Here is a 26,324-nt window from a genome sequence, read left to right on the forward strand (position 1 = left end):
CCTGAGTAGATTCATAGACCAGTAATTTAATTTTTTGTGGTAATTTTTGACTAAAGTAACTACTTTTTTTCTTGATACCTTGGCTTATTTATCCTTTTATCTTGGACAGAAATGTTGTAAAAGCTGGATTCCCTATTGTAATTTCTTAATCTGTCAAGGCCTTTAAAAAAAACAACAAAAAACAAAATGTGTATTATGAAAGTGAAATAGAGTGAAAATAAACGTCTACTCTCTTGTTCAGTCATGTTATCTTCCATCCAAGGTCCAAACTGACATTTTACATTAAATCAGTTTTATATTTTTATATTTTATATCATTTGATACTTTTCCAAAATTTGGGTCAAGGTTGTGATAGTTTTGGCTTTTCATTAGTTTTTTATTTCTTTTGCAAAAATCTTTTATTTTAGTTTAGTTTTTATTAGTTTTAGTGTTAGTTCTAGTTTTTTACGGATAGATGCCAGGGCTGAGTGAGCATCATACATTTTTAAAAACATATTAAAATATGAATAATCTTCACTTATCATTTATTTACTATGATGATGTTTGAATACAACCCCAGACATAAAACTACCACTGTGTGAAGTCTTAACCAATCAGATCAGGCCATTTTACACTCCAAGACTTGGATGTAGGTGCCAGTCAGTATGGTTGTGTCAAAGACTAAAACTATGGATATTTTGACTCAATTTTTATTGTATTTTAGTGAATTTTGTAAGCACACTATATGGTTTAAGTTTGTTTTCGTTTTTTTTTTTTTTTTTTTTTTTTTGATAAAGCTTAGTTTTATTCAGTTTCGCTTAACTAAGTGATTCTTGAATTTTAGTTTTAGTTAACTATAATAACCTTGATTTGGGTGAAGATTTCCCATTAGAGAGGTGGAGGTGAACCACTGCTCTGGTGAACCTGAGCTGTGAGAAATACAAGATAATAAAGAACAGAAAAACTCATGTGAAAAAACAGAGAAATGGTTTATTTTAGTAAATAGTGTGAGATTTTCACTGCTGTACAACAATGGCATCTGTAGTTGGCACTCTTTAAAGGGACAATCCACCCAAAAACAGACGTCACACCCGTCATCATAATAACTGCTGTCAGATCTGTTTACAGGAGGATATTCTTTGTCTTCATTTTCTTTTTTTTTTTTTTTTTATTTTCCTCAAGAACCCCAAAAACACACATCAGCCTCTGGGACACACGGTACAAAATAACAGGAAAATAAACGTCTAAATAAAACAGAAATGAAACAAAAGGCACCCAAAGCCACAACAGACAGAAGTCAGCCGAACAACTGAAAACTACACAGACATGCAACTCACATCGATTTACACTGAGCTAGAATATAGGCATGCAAAAACAACACTGTTCTGAACGTAGGCTGATCGACAACACTCACTCTCTCTCTCTCACAGATCAATGTTTCTCTGTTAAGTACCAACAGCATGTCGGCTCCTGAACAGGGAGGCTGAGGATCCACCCAGACTGAAGTTTTGGCCCCCCCCCAAACAACAACCACCCTGGAGTCTAAATGGAATCAGCCTGGAGCCCGGTGCATCATGGGTAATGCTCCTGAAACATCCAGGTATATTAGAAATGTGAGATTAACCAATCACCACCAGCTGAGTTTTACGGTGACGAGCTTTACATCAGATGGAAATAAAACAAAAACAGGCTCAGAGGAAGAGGGCTCACTAAGATTTAAGATACTGAAAGAAAAGCAGCTCTCCAGTTTGGCTCTGAGTGTTTAAACTAAGACTACAGAGGTGCAGAAGCGATGAGACTCGCCAATAAATATTAATTCTGTGATATCTACAAAAAGCATGTAATTTTAAGATCATGGAGTCAGTTTCAGGTCCAGAGATTTCTTATGGTGCTTTTCCACTCTGTGGTAATGGCTCAGCTTGACCTGTATTTTTTTATTTTCCAAAAGGGACTTGGTCCTTTTTTTGGTATCCTCTCTGGCAAGGTTCAAGGCTTGGATACTAAAATACGACTTCAAGACACGGCTGATTAGTCAGAGAGTATCTAAGAGCGCCACAGCAGTAAGTAGAAAACAACAAAATCTTCATCAAACACTTCATACAAAGGTTTCTGTAATTAGGGCTACATTTTGGATTTAAACTATTTTAAAATGATAAAACTTGTGTTACTTTTTCCATCCTGGGGGGCTTGAATCTTCTTTGCTTGTATCAAGGACTTTAAAAAAAACAGGTAAAAGAAATCCAAAGCTCTAGAAAGACAACCAAAGTCCAAACAAGATATTATGCGCCTCAGAACCACACCTGAAGAAGGGTATTTATGAAAATGATTGTATAGCAATAATTAGTCTGACTAAAAGCTGATCACTCATCTATTTCTCTCACTTAGAATAAGACTCGAGATTCCAAGATGGGATTACAGAGCTCTTTACAAATCTCTTGGTGTTATTAGAAATACCAACCCCAACCTGTCTTTCATAAAAAAGTCATACATGTGCATCCTGTATAATTATGTTTTTTGGGTTCTTATGGTGTGTTGAGAATCAAATAAGAGTCTCTAGAACCTTTGCTAGAATCCCACGGAAGTCTTCCAAGTATGGCACAAAATGTTAAAATCCCACTGAGATCTGCTTGGGGTCAAAATCTAAGAGGTCCATGCAGACATTTCATGTATTCTTCACTTAACCTTCATATTCTGGACTCTAAATGTTCTAGGATAAAAATGTAGGAGTAGGTCTGAACCATATTGGAAAAATCAGACACTGCAATCATTTTTCTCTCTATGATGTACAGTAGATTGATGCTTTTTGACTGAATAACTAAAATAGAACAGGATAAATGAAGTACTACATCTAAAGCTCCACATTTTTCTCTTATTGAGTCTTTCTGCCATTTCTGTGCAGAAGTCTAACGGCGGCTCTGCCACAGACGAAGGATGAGGATAAGAAGAGACAGAGCATGTGGACAAATCGACTTGTTTTTTCATCAACCCTACAAATAAACTCACCATTGTGTTTCTTGAATGTCATCAGCCATGTCTAATGATATTCAAAGTTACTTTAGCCAACATGACCAGGCCCATGAGAGTACCTGACAGTTAAATGAATGCTAAAATAACAATCTGCGCGTCCCGACAGTGGTTAGCGATCGCCAAGACAAGGTGCCATTCATAGCAGGAATCCACTCATCTCGTGTAACTCAGGGTGTGCCTGAAGAGTCAGGATGAGGACGCGGGTCGCCTGCTGCCTGACGTCAGGAGAGAGAGACTCCACTGCTCAGAGCTCTCTTCTCTGTTTGTCACAGAAAGTTAGCGATTATTATCCTTTTTTCTAGATTTATTTTTGGTCTTTCTTTTCTTTGAGAGACAGGACAGTGGATAGAGCTGGAACCAGGGAGGAGAGAGTGGGCAATGACATGCAGTGAAAGAGCCAAAGGCCGGACTTGAACCCGCGCTGTGACCCAACCTCTAGGCCAGGGGTCATCAACTCCATTTGCACAAGGGCCAGATTTTTCTTAACAGATGCCGTGGGGGCCAGACATTTAAATCAACTACAGTTAAATAAATATTTTGGTCTGATTAACATGTTCTCGTAAAAAATATTATGCTCTCTAACTGAACTTTTAGCCTTTTGAGATCCACCCTTGTCACCTATACTGCAGCCAAACACAAGGGGGCGACTGAAATTTTTAACTACATATTTTTGGACTCCTCATGATGTCCATTACTGAGTTTGATACTAATATGGTGTCATGATTGGCCAAAAACACATAGAAGAAACATCTTTAGTGTAGATTCTCAGAATCTTAAATATTACATTTTCTGAATTTAATAATCTTCTGGGGGCTGGATGGGAAGTTGTGGGGGGCCCGATGTGGCCCCCGGGCCACCAGTTGATGGTCACTACTCTAGGCCATCTGTGCCCTGAAAGTGTGCGATTTTGGCTCAAATCCAAAAGCTCAGATGGGGTTGCATGACATGCACCAGGTCACCTGACTATCGCACATCCTTGCATTGTGACATCGCCATCAGAGTAGAAATAGTAAATATTGTTCAGTCCTACCAAGGACTGACAAAAACCTATGATGGACATGTTTCAGGATCTCAAATGACGGTGAGATAATTTTGTGACTCTTTAATAAGAACTAATTTTCACAGTTTTAATGAAGTGATCTGGAGCCAACACCCCAGAGCCAATACTAGAAACTTTTCTAAATTTTGAACAGTTTTGGCAACTGAAACCATCTGGTTTGGAAACTTGAACCCTCTTCAAAGGTTTTGCTTAAGGTCTCTGAGTCCCTTCAGGCACATGAGATGTGAATCAGGCAACATGGCTATTTATGCTAACGTTAATGTCACTGGTAGTGATGCCTACACCTACTGTAGTGGGGGAGCTACATTTAAGAGTACAGGTGTGTGAAAATGCATGACAAGTATTTTCCAGCCTCCCCAGTTTAAAAAAGCTGGGCGAAGGAGGCGTTTTCAGGAAGAGAAACCAAACTGAAAGTGAAAAAAAGAATCATTTCCAGAAAGAAAAGAAGAAATTTGTCATTCAGCAAACAGCTTATGAACAGAAAATAATCCTACACAACAATCGCACTGAGCTGAGCTGCAGCAAGGATTAAATCTTCAGTAAATTTGGCAGAAATTTCAGTTTTTAAACCAGCAAACAGTTTCTGACAGCTACCTGGGTTATATACAGTATCCACAGAATAAAAAGAGATGAACTAAAAAAAATATAAGATAATATACAAAGAGGAAAAGTTTTCCAGCTGGTATAAACATATATAAACAAAAAAAGAACTATACAGAATGTTGATTGAACAGCAGCAGAGGGGGAAGGACTAAAAAACACATAAAAACATTTAAATCCAATGATTTCACCTCAGCATCAGGAGGTTCACTCTGTAACAAAGCACATCTGTGCTGGAGCAGAATCAAGGTCGGACTAACCACACAGTGCTCAAGGTTGCCTCAATCAGGAGCAGGAGCATGTTTACAGTCGTGCCAGTGTGCTGGATCGTTTCCTGTTTAATTCAACTTTTAAACTGATTACATGGTTGTTTGAGGGATTGATACGGAGTCAGAGAAGCCAGTTAAGTAAATTTCAGATAATTAGGGAAACTTCCCAAGACAAAGTGAGAAAATGTTGCTTGAGTCTTTACTCTGAGATGGATCAACATTTCTAACCAATTTATGGAACTTAATAGAGAGTAAAAATGGTAAACAGTGGTGGTTCTCAACTGGTTTAGTGAAAGGACCAATGTTGTTTTTTTTGATACAGATTATTAGAAGTTCACGGGGTCGATAACCCATATTTGGACTTAATATGCATTGATTATGACATACAAAACACACTTCGTGTTGAAAAAGTCAAATGTCATGGTCAAAAAAATGAAGGAAAATCAACAATTTAGCTCCTCCTCTAACAGCACAAGAAAAGGCACAGAGCAGCACTGTAACAGCAGGAAACAGGAAGTGAATCCATATACTAACTGTGTCAGTACTACCCAGGCTTTAGTGCTGATTGACTGGTACACATATGACAGTCAGCCAATCAGACTGTGTTACATAAAGGACATTTGGTGAGACAGTCAAAGTGAAAATAAAGCAAGAGGGGGGACATGCTTTGCAGTGGAACCAAAGTAGAGCACGTTTTAATTAATTCAGTTTATCGATTATTGGTAAAATAAATCGCTGATACGAATAATCAGCCAATTGCCAAATAGTGGTCTCAATAATCAGTCAGAATGATAATCGGTTGACCCTGTCAGGACCCATCACCCATCAATAACAAATAAGAACCCAACTTTCTTACATTTTTCAACCATAACTAAAGGTTTTTAATGGAAAAATGGGGCTGTTTTGACTTTAAATGGAAAAAGATGGGCAGAACAAAGAGATGGAGACACATCCTTCAAAATAAAAGCACATCAGTGGCTTTCCAACCCATTTTTAGGTCCTGATCAACCAGCTGAGAACCAAGGCTATAGAGAACTCTAATGCAAATATGTATGGAAGCCCAAAAAGACCATGCATCCAAATATTTTATTCACTCTGCTCACCAATGATGACGAGCTGGGATGCATGATATTATGGGTATGATATCGGCAGATATTAGCTTAAAGAGTAAAATACTGGTATCGGCAGGTATGACAATTTCTGCTGGTATTTAGAACCAATATTCATAAAACATGCCTCCTAAGGGTGAAACTGAAGTGAACGTTCTGATATCATGACAGCCCTGGCCTTTTGTATCTTCAGCTTCACAGCTCAAACTGAATCTAGGCGGCAACCATGAGTGCTTTGTGTGTTTTAAGGGGAAAGCTTACAATGCTACCAAACTCCTCTGGGACAACCGATGCAGCCAAACAGCTCATCCCCAAGTCATTATGGGTAATGTAGGAATCAAGAGCAACATAAAAAAGATACAAATGATTAAAGAATGAAAAAGAAAGAGTCTGCATCCTCTGGTTTGTCTGCTTTATCCTTCAGGCTTTAAGGAAGGCGAGGTCAAGAAGATGCTCTCTGATTGGACAAGAGTTCCTTCTTTGTGTCCATTTGAACCTTCTGTAAATGCCTTGCAGGAGCCCTGTAGTCCTGGAGTCCCATCCCTTCATTAACCCGGCAGACACAGACCCATTCACCTCCCTCGTCTGGAAACGGAGGTCTCAAACGGTCTGACAGGGTCTCAGGAAAGGGGAGAGGAGGTCTTTCAGATGATTTCAGAGCAGACTTGGCTCTGAAACAGATCACTTTTGGGACAGGAGACCGTTATGTTTAGTCCAAATTGTGCAGTCGCAGATCTCTTGATGTCAGGACTCCAGGTTTCAAACTAAACCCAATTTTTTTGACAAGTTTTAGGTTAACTTTTACCACAAATCTTCCAAAACCGAATCCAGGCTTTCAGTTACTCCAAATGACCCCAAATCGCTGGTCTTCTTGTTGTTTGAGCGTGTCAGCAGGTGTCAGGTGAGAAAATCCAGACAGAAACGATGAAAGATGGATGATGACTGAAACACCTCAGGAAGTCTTCTTTGAAGCTGGTCGTGGTGTCAAATCTGGGTTTCTTTAATCTAGATTCTTGTTGATTTTAAGGCGTTTCATGAACTGAAGAGTAGAGGGATGTAACCTCTGAGTCAGGCGTCCACATAGATCTCAGAGCCTATCAGGGTGATTCAAACCTCAGCTGTAGTTCTTCTCCGGGTGTAGAGGGGGGTTGTTGTCACTGGGTCTGGGCAGCTCTCAGCGAGTCTTTTTCCGACCTGTTTTTTTCAGGTCTTAGGAGGTCTTCACCAGGTCGTAGACGTAAATGTGGAAGTCGTCGTCAAACTTGATGAAGTAGACTGAAGGCTTGGCCTCCACCTGGTGGATGACCATTCCCGACCGCTTCCCGCCGTCCTCTTTGGCGTACTCCACCTGTTTACCCACCAGACTGTCGACCACCTCACCAGGCTCCCGCTCTGCTGTAGCGCTGTCGTCTAGAGAACCAGGACAGAGAAGGAGAGAAGTGAGGCATCTGTAGGTAGCTGAACAAACCAATGCAGACAAACTGGCTCTGCTTATGTTTTGCATTAAGAACAAGTTTTGAGCATTCAGATACCAAGTGACTGCACTTTAGTCCTGCATCCAAATGCTGCATTTATAACATGACTTAAGTGACCTGATATCAGAACCTACTGTCCCCCTTCTTATTTAAACAACAGCCTACACATCATTTCTATGAATCTCTAACTGTGGCTTGGTATCCCTACATGTGGTGTGCATTAAAGCTACTGGAGATAAGAACGAATGGGAGCAAATTAGCCACCGCTTAGAGACTAGTGGTGCCCCTTTAATAGCGTTTCCCCTCATGCTGTCATAAACATACTTTTAAAGAACAAAGTGGTATATTATTTAGCAGAGAAACCTTGTGGGGGACTGTTTAGATTGAAATAATTCATTTCAAGATGATGTAAATGACAGAACAATTTTCAAGTTAACAATCGTTTGAGCATAATTCAAATTTTATTGAACAAACCTCCCAATAATAACTTTTTTTTCCAAAAATAAAAAAATTCAAAATGCACTGTTCTAAATTATTATGCACAACAGAGTTTCAGAACATTTTTTTGGTTGTAAAGAACTGAAAATGGTCATTTGTTGAATTTGCAGCATTAGGAGGTCATATTTACTGAAATCAAAGCTATTTCAATCAAAAACATCTTAACAGGCCAAGTTCCATGTTAACATAGGAGCCCTTCTTTGATATCACCTCTACTATTCTTGCATCCATTGAACTTGTGAGTTTTTGGAGAGTTTCTGCTGGAATTTCTTTGCAGGATGTCAGAATATCCTCCCAGAGCTGCTGTTTTGATGTGAACTGCCTCCCACCCTCATAGATCTTTAGCTTGAGGATGCTGCAAAGGTTCTCAACAGGGTTGAGGTCAGGGGAGGATGGGGGCCACACCATCCTCTCCTTTTATGCCCATAGTAGCCAGTGACACAGAGGGATTCTTTGCAGCATGAGATGGTGCAATGTCATACATGAAGAAAATTTTGCTACAGAAGGCATGGTTCCTCTTTTTGTACCATGGAAGAAAGTAGTCAGTCAGACACTCTAGATACTTTGCAGAGGTCATTTTCACACCTTCAGGGACCCTAAAGGGGCCTACCAGCTCTCTCCTCATCTGGACCATCGAGAGTTGCACGGCACTCATCAGTACACTGACTGTTTGAAAATGAGTCTTTATGTATTTCTGGCCCCACTGCAACCATTTCTGCTTGTGAGCATTGGTTAGGGGTGGCTGAATAGGAGCTTTATGCATGGCTGCTAGCCTCTGGAGGATCCTACACCTTGAGATTCCTGGGACTCCAGAGGCACAAGCAGCTTCAAACACCTGATTGCTGCTTTGTAAGGCATTTTAGCAGCTGCTCTCTTAATATTTTCAAGTTTTCAGACAGAAACCTTCCTCATTATGCCTTTATCTGCACGAATCCCTCTGAGCTCTGAATCAGCCACAAATTTCTTTACAGTATGATGATCACGTTTAAGTTTTTGTGAAATATCTCATGTTTTCGTACCTTGTCCAAGGCATTACACTATTTAAGGCTTTTCAGCAGCAGAGATCCTTTTTCTTTCCCATATTGCTGAAATCTGTGGCCTGATTAATGATGTGGAACATCTCTCTTAAGTAGTTTTCCTTTAATTGGGCTCACCTGGCAAAATAATTATCACAGGTGTCTGAGATTGATTACAGTGATCCAAAGAGCCCTGAGACACAACACCATCTACGAGTTTAACTGAAAAACAAAAAACTGAATGTTTATGACCCTAAAATCCAGTTTGCATAATAATTTGGAACACGGTGTGCATGGATGTTAATGACAGGTGTAAACAGGGTCTAAAAATACTTAGTTTTAGGGACATATTTGGAATTTGCCTTGTTGTAGATATAAAGTTGTTAATTGCACCTACAAATAAGGCAAATTATGAAGCTAAGATTCAAATGCCATACAGTAAAGGTTAATTTTTCTTACTTTTTCTGATCAAAATCAATGATCAATAGACAATCATGAGGCTTAAACTTCTGTTAAATGCCTCATCTTGGACTATTCCCAGGTCATAACTGAACCCTGGTCCATCCGAAGCATCTTCAGGATATTTTCCACTCACTGGAGTCGGGCATGATGCGCAGGTCTCCCTCCTTGTAGTCGTCGAGCAGCTGGTACATGTAGAGCACCGGGTCCTTCTCGTAGGTGATGTAGAACCAGGACGTCATGATAGGAGCTCGAGCCAGCACCATCCCCCTCCACTCCTCCTTCGGCCCGTCCTCCGTCTCAAACATGTGCTCCACCGCTTTCCCGATCATTGTCTCTGCTAGCATTGAGTCGCTCACACGGGCCGGAGCTGGACCAATCATATAGAGGTACAAGATTTTTATAATATATAGTCAGGCAATTCATTCATGTAATCAGTTAACTGTAGCTTGACTGAGCTTAAAGTAAGTACATTTTTCACTGAATAAATCTGAAATTATTAATAAGTTTACATTTTTATGTTTTGGATTACTACTCAGGGAATTAGCCATATTTGGTACATTTTAAAGGTATTTTCATCGTAGGCAGCTGTTTTTAATGAAGTCACAGCCGTATTTTTTGCTTCTTAGTGTTTTTTGTCGACTTACCCACTCTGTCAGGCATGACTTCGAGCCCCACCACCCGCTCATCGCTGTACAGCTCCAAGCCGTAGATGCAGTCGAAGCCATCATATTTGATCAGGTAGAGGGAGGGGTTAACAGGAACCTGGTCCAGGACCGTCCCCTTCCACTGGGATGACTTACCTAGGAGGAAATAGACACCAAGATTTATCAGCTGAATAGAAATCAGTCCTACCACCCAGATCAAGTACTGAATTGCTGTAACTGTTTGAAGTTTAAGGGGAGTCAGTCAAACCTTGACAGTCAGGGTGCTAAAAGTCCGATTAAATCCAACTTACTGCCTTCCTTCCAGATGTGCTGGATCCTGCAGCCCACTATGTTCCTTCTGGGCTGAGCCAGAGTCTTACTGGGACCAACACTAGTTTTCTGTTTCCTGCAGGGACAAAAACAAAGATAAGATGATGGCGATGACGTGGACAGCAGCGGACCAGATTACAGGATGAAACATTAACGAAAGAAAGAAGAGTTAAAGCTTCAATTAAAGTAACAAAACAGAGAAGCTGGAAATGATGAAGAGGAAAGATAGGAAGGAAACAGACATTATGTTTCATTTATGAAGAGTAGAGATACTGGATTATTTCAACTTTTCTTAAAACACCAGATAATCAGGAGTAGGTCATGAGTCAATGCAAGCTGTGCAATAAACAAGATAAAATACTGCAGCAACATTGATCTTAATCTAACACAACAACAGGCACCAGGCAGTTAGCAACAACAGTTAGGCTTGCTAATGTGTGCCATCACTGTATTAGTTAGTTTTGCCCCAAAATATTCAAAAACGGAGCTCAGGTGTATCAGTGTTGTGATTCTGGTATTCTTATTGACAGCACTCGTTCATTCAGACTTACTTGTGTGTGTTCTTTTTCTTCATCATGTTTGCAGAAACACCCGAATGTCCTGAAACAAACATTCAGAATCCATCAGTTAAGAGATGATACGTTCAAGGACTCGCCGACATCAGAGCTCCATGGCTCAGGTGGAAAACAGGAAAAAATCTACGTATAAAAATGAGTAATTTCACATTTTTTTCAGCTCCATTCATCTTTAATTGCTTTATATCTGGTTGTAAATTTCTGACTGAAAGTGTGTTCAGGGACTCACCCCCGTCTGCTCGGGGCCGTGGGGCTGCTGGACTCTTGAATGGGGTCTTCATTCATCCACCTGTAGGGGGGCAGCCAGTCAGGCTGCCAGTCCGGGGTAAATGCTGGGAGTCTATGGGAGACACCAGGCTGAGGTTTGGGGGAGGATTAGGATGGAGGGAGGGGGCAGGGGGGAGGAGGGTAGGGAAAGGAGGGAGGAGGTGGTGGGAGAGAAGGAGCACCAGGAATTAGGCCGGGCCCTGGGCAGGCTGCATATAGGCCGGGGACAGACTAACACCTGGAGACTGAGGTGACGTCACAGCTGATGGACTCGATGAGGAAACGGTGTGTTCAGCCTGAGAGAGAGGAGACAGAGTCACATGAGTATGTACACTAATCAACCTGGAGGACAGGATGTGAGAAAAATATGCAACATGAGAGTACAGTGTACAATGCAACATGTTTCTCCTAAAAAAAAACTCAGGGGTTTTTTCCAACAGTTCCACAGATTAATCAGAGAGTAGCTCGCACTTCACCTGACTGCTTTAAAACATTACACTCCCAGACTTTTTCTAGTTGGCCCCCCTTTAACAGAGGAAAATATTATCAGGGCCCCCCTTTCCATCACCATACAAATTAACATGTAAAAATATGTGACCTTAGGACAAGCATACTGTAGGTCACAATTCACAAAATGAATAAAATGAACAACTCTCAAATGAATAGCTCCCTGAAAATTAAACTATGTGACCATTTTTTACAAAGCTTCCAGTGCTAGATGCGGCGGTGAGCTGCCTCTCAGAATGTCCAGTTTTGATCTGGGTTTTCTCTTGATTGAGGCAACAGTAGAAAAACCCATCTCACACTGTTAGGATGTTGCAAAAGGTAAGAGAGGGTCCACTCTCCTGCCTACCAAGGGTACTCCTTTTGTACTCCAATCCAAAATGCAGACACAATGTCTTGGACTTGAAACACATTGTTCAATCTGAGGGGACAGCAGTAAACTGCTCCTCTTCTCCAGTGGTGAAGTCATCGCCTGGTGTTGTTTAGCCTTGCTGTGACCCCTTTGTCATGACATGGCCCACTTTGGGAACCACTGGTGTAGATAATGGATGGAAAAATAAATTAAATGTGGCAGTAACCATTTAATATCAACTGTCTTCTTTTCATGAATTTAGACAGGAAGAATTTAGAGTAAAATCAAAACAATTAGGGATGCAAAAAAATTAGATTTTAGCCGATATTGATATTTAGTTGTAGTTCAGACAAATACAGGCAGATTTCATATCAATATCAGCTGTCATATCAGCAGACATTTTCATATCAATACTGATATCATGCTGATAATATTGCACATCCCTATGATTAATTGACCAAAAATGTCCCAAAATTCTGATGTTGACTCGTCTCAATAACTGTCGAAACTTCCTAAAAACAGGTCAGTAAGCTGGTATCTTCTGTGTAAAGTTATAGCTTCATTCAACATTATCTTTAACTTTAAAATAAAAATCCATAACCAACCACTCATTAAGGCTGGGCAGTTCATCAAAATCCAGATTAAGAATTTGTCCTTCTGCCATTTTATAATCGCAGAGGGTGCATTATCTCTCACTTGAAATGTGTCAAAATACCAGATTAACAGTAGAGATGTTATTTTAGTACGTTTTTCTAGATCAAAATGAGATTTACATCAAAATGATGATTCTCTTCAATGTAAGAATTCACATCCTGTTTGCGATATGAATCAAAATAATCACAATCTTTTTTTTTAGGGATGTATGATGTTGGATTTTTGCCGATATCCGATATGGCGATATTTACAGATTCATTTTAGCCCATACCGATACTGATACCGATATTTAAATATGCTTTTCAGACAAATAATTTCAGTCCTTTTGGACTCTTTAAGGTTTAAGAATGACCAAGGAAACAAAGTTTAGTCCTTAAAAATACATTAAAGTTTAAAGAATGAGGATAAATAAAGAAGACCTCACCGGACATAGGTCTGTTGGTTCAGACTAAAACTTCACTAACTTATTAGTATATATGGACAAAATTTAAATTTTAACAACTGCCGATATCGATACCAGACTGATAATATCGTGCACCCTTCCTTTTTTTTCAAAATTATTCATCTTTAATCTATTCAACACTGTGCTCATTATAATAAAGTGATTATAACGGAATGATTGATCACTCATGTTTGTTGACAAATACATAAGATGAGAAACTTAAATGTAATCCCATGTTCAACCACAATCACAATATTAGAGGATATTTTATTATTTTCCCAAACTGTCCAGCCCAACCACTCATGCATATTAACTCTTTACGGACTGTTCTCTAAAGGTTTACATGAATGTGACCCGGATTAAAAGCAGAGTCTGAGACCATTCATGACTCCTTTAATGAGTTAATTGTTAGCGAGTCGTTTCTCATCATGCCTCCTTCAGCTTTCATCCATCTTTCTCTCCATTCTCCAGGACAGCACATTATTTATCCTCTAAAGTTTTAACCCAAGTCTGTGTCTCAGATTTACTTCCTCAGAAACAAAGGATGTTAACAGATCTCATTGAACCAGAGGACAAATTAAATTCTTCTTCTAGACTGAGCTCTGTGACTAACCTGATTACTGTTTTACAAAGGTATTTAACCCCCTCCCCCAGTCACAGACACAGGTCACATTAGGGGTCAGAGACCGCGCTGAAACCAGGGGCTTTTGCAGCATTTTTGTTAAGATAATCATGCAAATGATGAAACTAGGGCTAAGCAATTCATCGAAAAATTAGATCAAATCATATTTTGGCCTGCTGCAATTATCAAATTGCAGAAGGTGCAATATTTCTTTAAACCGAGATTTGTGTAAAAATGCCAGTTAAAAGCTTTTTTCTGCAGCAGAGATGTCATGCATTACAAATATATCATTTTTTTAATAGTCTACAAACAATCCTTTCTTAATTTTTGTCCTTTTTCTTATAAACATTCATGTCCGATTAGCAATAACAGTCAAAATCAGCACAGTTAGATATTTTTTCAAAACTGTTCAGCTGTTGTTTAATCTAATATTGTGTTGGCTATAATATAGAATGATTTATTGCTTGTGTTTGTAGGAATATACATAAGTTGAGGAACTTAAGGAATAGTTGCTAATCAAATCGCAATACTGAGGGAAAAAAATCACAAACCACTCAGCCCTAGATAAAACCATTCCCCTACAAATTTATGAATTATTTATTTTCTGAATATCATGTGGCTGTCCACATGTGGTTACCATCAAAGCAGGATCTCATAGCTAGCTTGATAAGAATCCGTTTTTTAACTGAATGTTTTAACAGAAAGTCAGTGGGAGTGAGGTGGACAGAGACTAAAAATTTTGATGGCATACATGTGAGGTAGGGGTGACAGTTTTCTGATGCCATCCTCAAAAATGATTCTATCCACTGTCCTCCCTCTACCAATAAAGGTAAAAAAAAAAAGACCAAAACCATGTCTTTGAAAAAACGTCACATCACATCACCAAGTCCAATGCCAAGCATCAGATGGAGCGGTGTCAAGCACAGCGACGCTGGACTGTGGAGCAGTGAAAACGTGTTCTGTGGAGCGATGAATCACGCTTCTCTGTTTGGCAGTCAGATGGGTGAGTCTGGATTTGGAGGATGCTGGGAGAACGTTACCTGCCTGACTGTGGAGTTTGGTGGAGGAGGGATAACGGTATGGGGCTGTTTTTCAGGGTTTGAGCTTAGGCTCCTTATCTCCAGTGAAGACTGATCTTCTGGGGCTTTTTCCACTACGGCTTTTGGCCGCGCCGAGCCAAACCAAGCCGTGCTGATTTGCATTTCCATCACCAGTTTGGCCGCTCCACGCTGAGCTGTGCTCAAATGGCCCAAAGCAGGCCAGCCCAACCTTCAAGCGTGCCGCGCTGATGTCGAAGCACTTCGCAGGGTCTGATTTGCTGGGGGGATTTACCCCACTCTGCTACTGATAACCTCTCCATGATCAATTTTCACCCCACGGGGAGACGGGTGAGATACGTTTATCCTTGCCTCTGCTCCAGCTGTCCATAACTCTGTTACAGCGGTGTCAGCATTCACTGTATGACTTAAAAAATATTGACTTAAATATTTATGGCACAAGACCAAAACCTGAGATTTTTGTGCATACTACGGTCTGATATAGTTGCACACGGCTTCTCACACTAACTTCTGCACCTACTGATAACAAAAGTTTGACCCTGTCCCCTTCTTATAGACAAATGAATTCTAGACTTTTAACAAATAAAATGCTGGAGATGTTCGTAACGTTTCGCCCATGACAGAGTCTGTCTTCAATTCATTCTGGCGCATTGTGCATGCTGTTCTCACTGCCCAATCCAAAAAAGTGGTTGTCTTCATTTTCTGCTCTCTAGAGACCCACAAATCAACAATAAGGAGACTGTTCTTTGACTTAAATGCAGGAAAGTCTTCTACTTTTGGTGAAAAGAGCGAATTATTGTTTGTTTACTGATCGCAGAGGGAGAGAGAGACGGTGGAGAGAGGGAATGTAAAAAGAGCAGCTGGCAGCGCTGTCGGTCTACAGTTTGATTTTTGCTCTAACACAATGTAAAAGTCATTCAGATCAGACAGTGTAGAGAAATCGAAGAGGGCTCAAAACACTGCGTCATCAGCTCTAGACGCGTCCTCAAATGGGTAGCTCGGTTGTGGTGGAAAAGCAAACCCCATGCTGCTGGCTGCAGTGCTAAGTCAAGCCAAGCCACGCCATGTAATGAAAAAGCCCCATTAATGCTTCAGCATACCGAGACATTCTGGACAATGCTTTGCTTCCTACTTTGTGGCAACAGTTTGATAAAGGCCCTTTTCTATTCCAGCCCCAGAGCACAAAGAAGGACTAGAAAGACTTGCTTTGATGGGTTTAGTGTGGAAGAACTGGACTGGCCTGCACAGAGCTCTGACCACAGCCCCGTCCAGCACCTTTGGGATGAATTGGAACAGGGATTGTGAGCCAGGCCTTCTGGTCCAACATCAGTGCCTGACCTCATAAATGCTCCACAGGATGAATGGGCACAAATTCCCACAGAATACTCCAAAATGTTGTGGAAAGCCTTCCAAGAAGAGTGGAGGCTGTGAAAGGGGGCCAACTCCATATTTAAGAACATGGATTTGATTACACTGCAATTTACAGTCCCCGTTGATGTCAGATGGCCCAACATTTTTCAGTATTTACAGCTGATAAATATGTTTTAAATATCAACAGTTTCTGCAGATACTGATATCCTGCATCCCTAAAAAATTTGACATTTAATAGGACTGCTGTGAACAAACCGCTCAAACTTCTCGTGTATTCAAAGCCCGATCAATGGAGGAAAAACTGATGCTTAACATCATTTAAGCCATCAGGCAGTAAAACCTAAGCAGAAACGTGATACTGTCAGGAGGAATCAGAATAAACTTGAGTCCTTCAGCAGCAGCAGCAGAAGATAAAATAACAGATAACAAGAGACACATCCCGCCTTACAAGGTCACACAAACACACAGCTCTACTGCATAAGTGACATTAATAGGAAGATTTTCCCTCAGAAACACTCTCCTGCTGTTCTGCAGATAACGGTCCACGGTGATAAAATCTACGATACACAGAGGGCTTCCGATGAGCTGCATGCTGCAAAACAATGAGCACAAACTGCAACGTAAACGGCTGAACCACAGACCTCGACACACATGCGGCGCTGCAGTAACAGTACCCGGCAGCAGCAGCATGGGCTCTGATCAGGCCGGGATCAGACGGCGATCGAGCAGACCGTGGGGGCCACAGGAGGGGAGATTAAAGCCCTGGAAACAGCGGGAGGTACAGATCTGATGTGAAGGATTAAAGCTGGGACAGAGGCTAAAAAAGTGATCGTTAAAGGAGCCAAGATTTAGAGATGTGACTTCTTTTAGCATCACTGCACAGCTGAAAGGACAAACAGTGTCTGATTTACTCCTACAGCTCCGTAAAACGGCTCAGTTCAGCTCTGAAGCCAAGCAAAGACTACCTCTAACATTTTCTTCAATAATCTTTGATTGATTTATCCACAAAACACCAGAACCCAACGGAAAAATATTCAGATGTCTGGTTTTAGTCTGACAAATACTCCAAAACCCAGATATCATCAATCTGAAATCACTGAGGGCAAAGTAGGGCTGGGCAATTAAACACAAAAAAGATTAAATGGCAATATGGTCTGCTGCAGTTGTTAAATCATAGAAGTTGCAACATTTCTTTAACTTAAAATGTGTCAAAATACCAGTTTAATAAATAAAGTTTTTGCAGTAGCAGAGATTTTCTTGTTTTATGTATGTTTTTCTTAATCAAAATGAGTGACAAAAATGATAATGCCCTTAAACAGAGCAAATGACATCAAATTTGCAATACGAGTCAAAATAGTTACTGTACGTACGTTAATATGTATATATCTAGTATATCTAGTCTAGAAAAGTTTATACAACAAAATATGAAAGTTTAGAGCTGTACTGTGAAAATTTGCCGTATTAAACATGAAGTTAAAGTTCAGATGATGTTAAAATCAAGCTAGATTAAGTCAGAAATCCGGGGTGCGCTGATCTCATTTTCAAATAGGCTGCAGCCTGAAGTTTTACGAGCTGTCAACAACCACAGAGGATGTTTTCACAGGTTATCTAAAGTAAGAAGTATTTTAATAACTATTTACAGAAGAGAATGAACTGTTCTAAGGCTTCTTAGTCACAAAACTTAAGCATTAATTTAGTTTCTCATCCATCGTGGATGGATCAGGCTGATGTGAGCCTTCAGGCTCTGCCTTGTGTTCCTAAAATCAGGTCCAGATAAACGTCAGGAAACTTGATTTGTGGCCAGATACCAATATCCACAGACTAGGAAACAGTTTGGATCTCCGTCAAGTCCAAATATTTCCCATTTAGGCAGATATTAGTCTGTTTTTCTCCTGTTTTCGCCACTCCTCACAGAGCAGACTTCTGTGTTTTGCAGCCTGGAGGCATCCAAGCAGCTGTGTCAATGACTGACGTGACGTCAGTGCAGCCCCTATTGTTGTGTGCGTAGCTCCACCTTTTTGGTACGGATAGGTAAGACTGGCACCCCTACGGAAGCATGCCAAAAAGTGGAATGGTACAGGTCATTTTTTGGGACCCTTTCCAACTTTTGCTCAGTGGAAATGCAAAAAAATGCGTGCCGTACCGCACTGAACTGAGCCGGACCGCTTGGTGGAAACAACCTACAAGAGTGCAACGCCAACTCATCCAGGAGGTCCCCAAAGAACCCAGACAACATCCCAAGACCTGCAGGCCTCACTGACTCAGTTAAGGTCTGGGTTCATGATTCAACCATAAGAAAGACACTGGGTAACAATGGCATTATGGGAGATTTCCAAGGCCAAAACTACTGCTGACCAAAAAGAACACAAAGGCTCGTCTCACATTTGCCAAGAAACATCCTGATGATCCTCAGGACTTTTGGGGAAATATTCTGTGGACTGAACAGACAGAAGAGGAACTTTCTGGAAGGTGTGCGTCCTGTCCCCTCTGGAGTAAAACTAACAGCAGTTCACCAAAAGAACATCAGACCAACAGACAAACATGGAGGTGGTAGTGTCATGGTCTGGACCAGGACTTGGACCACTTGCTATAAATGATGGAACCATGAATTCTGCTGTCTACCAGAAAATCCTGAAGGAGAATCAGTTCATGACCTCAAGCTCAAGCACCCTTGGGTTATGGAGCAGGACAACGATCCCAAACACACCAGCAAGTCCACCTCTGAATGGACTAAAAACTAAATGAAGGTTCTGGAGTGGTCTAGTCAAAGTCTGGACTTAAACCTGATTGAGATGCTGTGGCATGACCTTAAACAGGCTGTTCATGCTGAAAAACTTATGCTGGAAGACTTATTGCCAGTTATCACTAATGCTTGCACTTGTTGCTGCTGAGGGTGGAACAACCAGTTCACAGATCTAGGGGCGATGACTTTTTCACACTGGGCCAGGCAGGTATGGCGGCTTTTTCCCTTAATAAATGAAGTCATTTAAAAACTGACTTGTATTTGCTCAGGTTATCTCTGTCTAATACTTAAATTTGTTTGATGATCTAAAATACTTCAGTGTGACATATAAAAAAAGAAATCAGGACAGGGCAAATATTTCCTCAAAGCCCTGTAGATCATAAGGGAAGATGACTTGTTCTGTAATCTGCTCGTTTGATCATTTGACCCTGTCTGAATCCATTTTTAAAGCCAGTGTTTTACCATCAGGATGTCTCTTTGTGTTACTTGAGAAATTGCCCTCCGTACGTGCACTGAAGCCAGTGAGCACAGAGAGCAGACCGTGTAATGACTTCTCCAGCGCTGTCACATGATACACACTGACAACAGGATGCTGCAAGGAAGACCCGGCACATTCAGAAAACCCTGAACATCATCTGATGCGGTTTACCACTCTCCTTTATACATCCATGACATTCGTATGCATGAAACTCACTGAATGAAGCACAAACAAAATCATAACAACACAGGGAGCTCAGATCCTCAAGAGGAGCTTCGTAGAAGAGCTGAGTAAATTATTAAAACAGGATGTTCCTTTGGTCCTTCTACACAAGCGCCTAAAAATGTTCTCTGGTGTGACGTGTCATTATTAGGATGGGAGAGGACCTATAAAGGAAGATGAGATTTCCATCAGCTAAGAGTACCAGATGCCTTGTTTGTGTGGAGGATGGACTTTTAATCTTCATTGTAACTGCAGCCATTTAAAAAGAACTCAGTCACCTGGAGACAACACCTACAGCAAAGCCCATTATACAGCCATTTAAGCACTCACAGAGATTCATTTTACACTGAGGTAACAGCTATTCTACCCTTGAATAATGACTGGAAGTATCCAACAGCAGCAACATACCTGATTAAGAGTCCATTTACTAATTATTCCTGCTCTTGAAGCAGCCATTTCTCACACACTTCTTCTGTGATCTGTTTAAAGGTAAGTGATTTACTGCAGCGACACTTCCCCTCAGAAATAAGAACACATGAATGACAACAACGGCTGTTACTGAGGTCAGCAAAATGTGCACTATCTTTGGACCAGTGTTAATTTGGCAGCTATTTTTAATTTTAGTCTTAGTTTTATTCTTTAAATGAAATGCATTTTAGTTTTAGTCACATTTTAGTCATGTCTATTCTTTTTAGTTTTCTAGTTTTAGTCGACGAAAACTCAAAAACATTTTAGTCTAGTTTAAGTCCTCACATTTTAATCTTTACTTTAGTCCAAGCATTAATTATCTTGCCTAAATCTGGTACCAGATCATGGTTCTGTGTTCTCTGCCAAACCTGGAGTCCCTGCTTTCTACAGCTGAGAGGCAGAATAGCTACAGCTACACTGTTTTATGACAGATTTACCCACATGGGAGAAATATCACAGATTTTTAATGTCCTACAAAAACTACATTCGATTTTAATCTAGTTTTAGTCATCTTGAAAAAACCTGAACTTATTTTTTTGTTAATTTTAGTCATCACAGATCTATTTTTGTTAGTCTTAGTCTAGTTTTTGTCACGGAAAACAAGTAACCTTGCATAGCAGACCGATACGCCCGTTTCCTTGTTTTGCATTGTAGCAGCTCCAGTTGTACTTTAGAAATTGTACTGTGATAAAAAAGAGTGCCTTGTATTTTGATATTTGGGTTTTATTGCAGTGTTAAAGTTTTGGTTCATGTCTCAGGTTAAGCTGCTACATTTTAATAAGGACTGCTGTTCTGAATCTGAATCATCTGTTTTTGATCCCATTCAAGTTAAACTGTTTACACCACTTCAACGTGGAGCTGGGATGTTTTAGTTCAGTTATTTTTTTTGTGACAAATAAAGTCACGTTAATTACCACCTCTTAGTGGAATTATAATATTTCAGATTCATTTATTGAATGAATTTGTTATTGTGACTATTGACTCTGCTTCACCACCTCTAAGTGGTTATCAGAGTTATTTTTGACTGCTCAGGTCTGTCAGCTGTTTTGACCACTCTTAAGTGGATTTTTGATTACCTGATTTAATTCAACACTGCACCAAGTGAAAATGTAACTTTATTTTTTTGACGAATGATTACAATGAAACAGCTATGACACCATTCTGAGCAGAAATGTGATTTTATGGGTTTTACAACTGTGTTGGCTGTACTGAGTTAAATGGAATAAGTTTGAGATATCTAGTAGTTATTCTGTTTACTTCAGTTATTTTTGCAAACTAAAACAACTGAAACTCTAATCTAGGTTATTATGACTCGATACTGGCAGATATTCAATATAATTTTAACAAAGCAGAGTGAATTTGTGCAATTTAGACACAGTGCAGGAATCTGCCCGCATTTTTGAGCATTAAAAACAATCATTAATCTAATATTGTGTGTTTAAGACTTCTGTTTATTACAATTGTATGAGAACAGGTTTATTTTATTCTATTTTATTTTATTCAAAATGGTGTTTAGGAACAAATTTCAGGTCAAAGAAATATTGAACATTCTGTGATTTGAAAATTACAGGACATTTTGAGATTTAATCTAGATTTAGATTAATTTTCCAGCCCTAGTTGATATTATAGGAACTTTATCATAGGTTAAAAATCCTGGTATTGTGGCATCCCTAATCCTACAATACGACTTCATAGTAGAGCTCTAGAGGTAAGAACATTGTAAACTTTGGTAAAATACTCATAAAAATCACAATGCTGTTACCTGTTTTGATTCACCTGCAACAAAAAAGAACCCTGAGGCAGATAATATTGATTAATCTCTTGTTTCTTGAGCATTAAACACTGTATTCAACCCAGGCGCACACCGTGCAAGTTTCAGTCGATTCAGACACAAATGTAGAGTCACTCAGAAGCCAAAGTGTGTGTTATTTATGCTGCAGTGGCAGAGGGACACAACAGCTGAAAAAGACCAGCTTTAGAGAGTTTACCTGCAGTCTCTGGTCACTGAAAACAATAAAGGATTCCTGTACTCTTTTTTTGTTTTTATAGTACAATAACAGGTAAAAAAAAAAAATCCCCTGAATTCAATATTCAAGCTTAAAACTCTGGTTTGTACCTGTGAGGTACTGGAACCAGAAAATTAGAACCACATAGTGTCAAAATGGATCACATCTGATGTAATAAAATCACAATCTGGCATGATGACAGCACTAGGCTTGATTTTCTTCTGCTTTGATACTAAAACTTAAACAATACTGAAAGCTGTTTGGCACATTGGTTAAAAAAATAATCCTAAGGCACCAAATATTGGACAATTTCTTGTTTTGATCAACAAAGGTAGCTAGTTAACACCTGCAGACCGTCTAAATATTAACTCCATTGTTGTCTTGTTGTAATGTTTTGCTCATGAACATCTATTATCAGTTTTCATGCTGTTTTCTTTCTTCCACCAGTTCTAATCAACACTTTACTTTTCCTCTTGTGAACATTACATTAGCTCTCATATGATGTTTTTACCATCGACTGTAGAAAGAATTGGACAAACCCCGTGTGACGTCAGTCGTCTGCTTACAATACGCGGACTCAAACGACTCTTGAAGCCAATCCGTGGAGGCTTCCATGTTGAAATCGTGGCCTCAACCGAACTTTGGATCAACCTAACAGCCCACCCACTAAGCGCGACTTCCTGTCAGCGTGCTAGCTAGCAATCTGGTTGACAGAAACAGAGCCTCTGCCCGCCGAGCTATCTGTCAATCAAAGATGCTTCAGATATTTAAATATGAAGGACGAAAAGCACAATGTCTGCCATAAAACCATGAAAAATAACATTTCCATTATAATTATTCATTACTAGTATACATTTAGCTCTGTAAAAGTAAGAAGAGTTTAAATAGGCTTTTATTTATTTATGTAAAATATATTTATACCCATTACTAAAGCCATTTACAAACATAAAATATTTACTTCAATAACCAGTAAAAATGATGTTCATGGCTGTAAAAGTAGCTTAAATTGGCTTGAATTCTGTGTTTACCTCTTCATATTAACCATTCTGTGTGTTTGAGTTTAAATGTTGGTAGAATTCATTTAGATGAAAGTTTTATATTCTTATTTTGTTAAATCAGTGATTCCTAAAGTGGGGCCTAAGAGTTATAATAGGCGGGCGCAACAAGACAATAAAGTCAGTGCACAATGTCTGGCATTGCAACAAAAAATAGAATAAATTAATTTGAGGTCTTGCCAAGTAACCAATGAATCTACACCAGACATCACACTTACTAAACCAGAGACACAAACAAATTCAACTTGTACAATGCTAGATTATGAAGACAGATCCTTATGAAGAAGATTATTCTTTATGCGACACTTTACCAGAGTGAGACAGAGGATTTTTCTACTGTTACATTAGGAAATTTACAGCAAAAATGAGCTGAAAGTGGCAGCCAAAACTTGGAAGTATCTTGTTGTAATTGCTGTTCTGTACTTTTTGTGGATAATCTTTCACACACACAAAAAAAAAAATATATAAGAAATATAGGAATTTATTAGAAAACAGTGTGACCATGTTTAGCATTTATTGAAAAATGCATGGCAGGGCTTGAATATATTTTCATCTGCCAAATAGCGGCCCGACATAAAACGTTTGGGAGTCCCTGTGTTAAATTCTAAATTATTATAGTAGTTTTATTGAGAGCAGTGCTGCCAACATCCATCCATCCATTTTATATACTGCTTATCCCGTCAGGGGTTGAGTGTGCTGCCAACATGATTATGTTTAATTATTGTTACAACTGACAATATCATGATAAGGATATAATATATAAACTGTATCATGAGTCTGCTTGCTTTGGTATGGAGGAAAGAGCCAACATTAATGATAGTTTTAAAGTGTGTATTTCTCAACTCAAAACATCAAATATTTAGTAGCATAGAAAAATAGAAAACCTGAAGTTTTAACAGTACTGCTTTCATATAAATATAAATAAAAGGTATTTTAACAAAGTGACACTTTTGTAAACTTAAAGGTCTTTCTGCTGGGATTTTTTAAACCGTTCTAGCACTACATGATAAAAATAACTGCAGACATTTACATGTTAATTTAAGTGCATCATTGCAATTAGACTAATCATGCAACACTAATTAAGAGTATTCAATTTATTGAAAAAAAAAAAAGTCTCTCTGGCAGTTATGACAAAATGAATGTGGCCAATATCGTCATCTAAGTTGCCCATCCCTATTCTCTATGGTTATTTATTACAGTACCTGTATATCTGTTTTTGTGTGCAGGTGTTTTTCTTGTATATTCTAGTGAATTATTCCTCTGGTATCACCTGTCTGTAGACGTAGATATAGTTTAATGACAGCTGTGTCACCTTTCAGTAGTATCGATAATCAAATGACGGAGACTGTACCGGTAGAAGTATCGAAGTATCGATAATTTTGACAACCTTAGATGTGTGAACAACAAGGTGAGCTCACCTGAGTGTACACCAAGGCTGTCAGCTCTCTATCTTTTAGCTTTTCTTCCTTTCATTGTTTTTAGCTTTTCTCCACAATCAGCGTGATTAAACACTTTAAAACAGCCAGCTCACATTAACATACCAGCAGGCAGTCCGACTGTTTCTCTGCTCTAGTCAAGAGTTGCTGCTTGTTTTGGCTGATGATGAGGATGAAGATGAGCAGCCAGAGGTCACAGTTTACCCTCATTATTTACCTGACGAGAACACAAACACCTCACCTGATATCTCCCTAAAATATTCAAAGATGTGCACACATAATTGGGCAAACCCCCTTACGCACGGCAGCCATATTGCGCCAGTATTTACAAAACCCGCATCGGTAGGAAAAAAAAAGGCGCAAGCGAACAAAGGGAGAGGGGAGGTCTGTGAGGGAGAAAACACAGGCGCTATGTTAGCTGGTTTGCGGTAAAATGTGAACGCGGGCAAACGGACCGTTAAACGGCTCGGTCGGAGGTGCCAGAGGCCGCAGAATCTTACCGATGCAGCAATCAGTGTCGCCGCATAATCCCGATCAACCGCCGTAGCTCCAAATTGATCCGCTCTGCCTCCGTTTGGTCCTCCGCTGCGTCAAGCTAGCTCTGCTAAGATGGCGGAAAACGGAAGTGAGCCGGGTCCTTCTTCAAAATAAAATACATGCAATGTGATGAAACGTAAAAATATATTTAACTTATTTTAGAAATTCAAGAAATGCAAACAAGATAAGATTAACATAAAAATAAATTACCCTTTGAATGTCATGTATGTAATACATCACAAATTAAAGTTTTCGCTTGAAGACTTACACACCAGACAAAAACCTTGAATTTTAAGAGAAAAAAAAGATCAAAAATGTAATTCAATAATTTAATAGATACAATAAAAAGTAGAAGGAAAGCAAAAAACATCTATAAAACTTTATATTTTGAAATAAATATATAATACACCAATAAATTAATCTTTTTAAATCAAACTAGGACCCCTCAACTGTTATCTTTCTTTATGTCAAATCAATCTAGTTATAAAAATTCTTCCCACATTAAGTCTTTTTTCAATCAAGTGTTGCATTTTAAAATTCTTTTGTTTCTATGGATTTATCCAAAGGTGCGTAAACCTTGTTCAAACTTTAAAAAGTTTTCAAAAGGTACATTCTTCTTCTTAAGATATCGTTTTTGGTGTTTTTACGCATTTATTTTACGAGAGGACAGTGGAAAGAGTTGGAAAGAGGGAGGAGAGAGTGAGGCAGAAAATGTACTTAAGAGATCTTGAGAAATTGAAATATTATCATGGGAAAACTAGCTTTGTTAACTCAATATAGCAAAGTAAATATCTTGAGAAAACTTCAAAAATTGCCAGCTAGTGCAACAAAACATTGTGGAAAAAAGGATGCATGTCCATTTAGAGCTCCCATACATCAGATCAAACCAAATTTGAATGGTTACAATGGTCTATCAGTTGTCAAGCTTACAGTGTTGTTTTCTAAACAAAGACAGGAGTTTTAACTGGAATCAGACTCAATTTAATATTTATAATCCACAAAATAATCCATGATGAAGACTAATAATAGCTAAGATTAGTAACACGCGGGCTAAACGGATCTTTT

At 39.3% G+C, this 26,324-nt stretch overlaps 1 protein-coding gene across 1 annotated transcript; it reads right to left on the reverse strand.

The window, feature by feature from the left end:
* Window positions 1-949: 949 nt before the first annotated feature.
* On the reverse strand, window positions 950-25,321 carry spinb (spindlin b). The gene is made up of 7 exons (XM_041787379.1): window positions 25,223-25,321; window positions 11,274-11,607; window positions 11,021-11,069; window positions 10,451-10,545; window positions 10,140-10,295; window positions 9,629-9,862; window positions 950-7,454 (listed from the first exon to the last, which is right to left on the reverse strand). The coding sequence occupies exons 2-7, from the start codon at window positions 11,323-11,325 to the stop codon at window positions 7,255-7,257; spliced, it is 786 nt and encodes a 261-aa protein (XP_041643313.1). The 5' UTR covers window positions 11,326-11,607; window positions 25,223-25,321; the 3' UTR covers window positions 950-7,254.
* Between the last annotated feature and the right edge of the window lie 1,003 nt (window positions 25,322-26,324).

This window comes from Cheilinus undulatus, linkage group 5, assembly GCF_018320785.1.
Source record: "Cheilinus undulatus linkage group 5, ASM1832078v1, whole genome shotgun sequence".
NCBI lineage: Eukaryota > Metazoa > Chordata > Actinopteri > Labriformes > Labridae > Cheilinus > Cheilinus undulatus.

Excerpts from the sequence above, each read along its gene's own strand:
- spinb (XM_041787379.1), bottom strand. The coding sequence starts at position 11,325 with ATGAAGACCCCATTCAAGAGTCCAGCAGCCCCACGGCCCCGAGCAGAC. Across the intron at positions 11,070-11,273 it reads ACGGCCCCGAGCAGACGGGG|GACATTCGGGTGTTTCTGCA; the intron begins GTGAGTCCCTGA and ends TGTTTGTTTCAG. Across the intron at positions 10,296-10,450 it reads GCACATCTGGAAGGAAGGCA|GTAAGTCATCCCAGTGGAAG; the intron begins GTAAGTTGGATT and ends ATTTCCTCCTAG.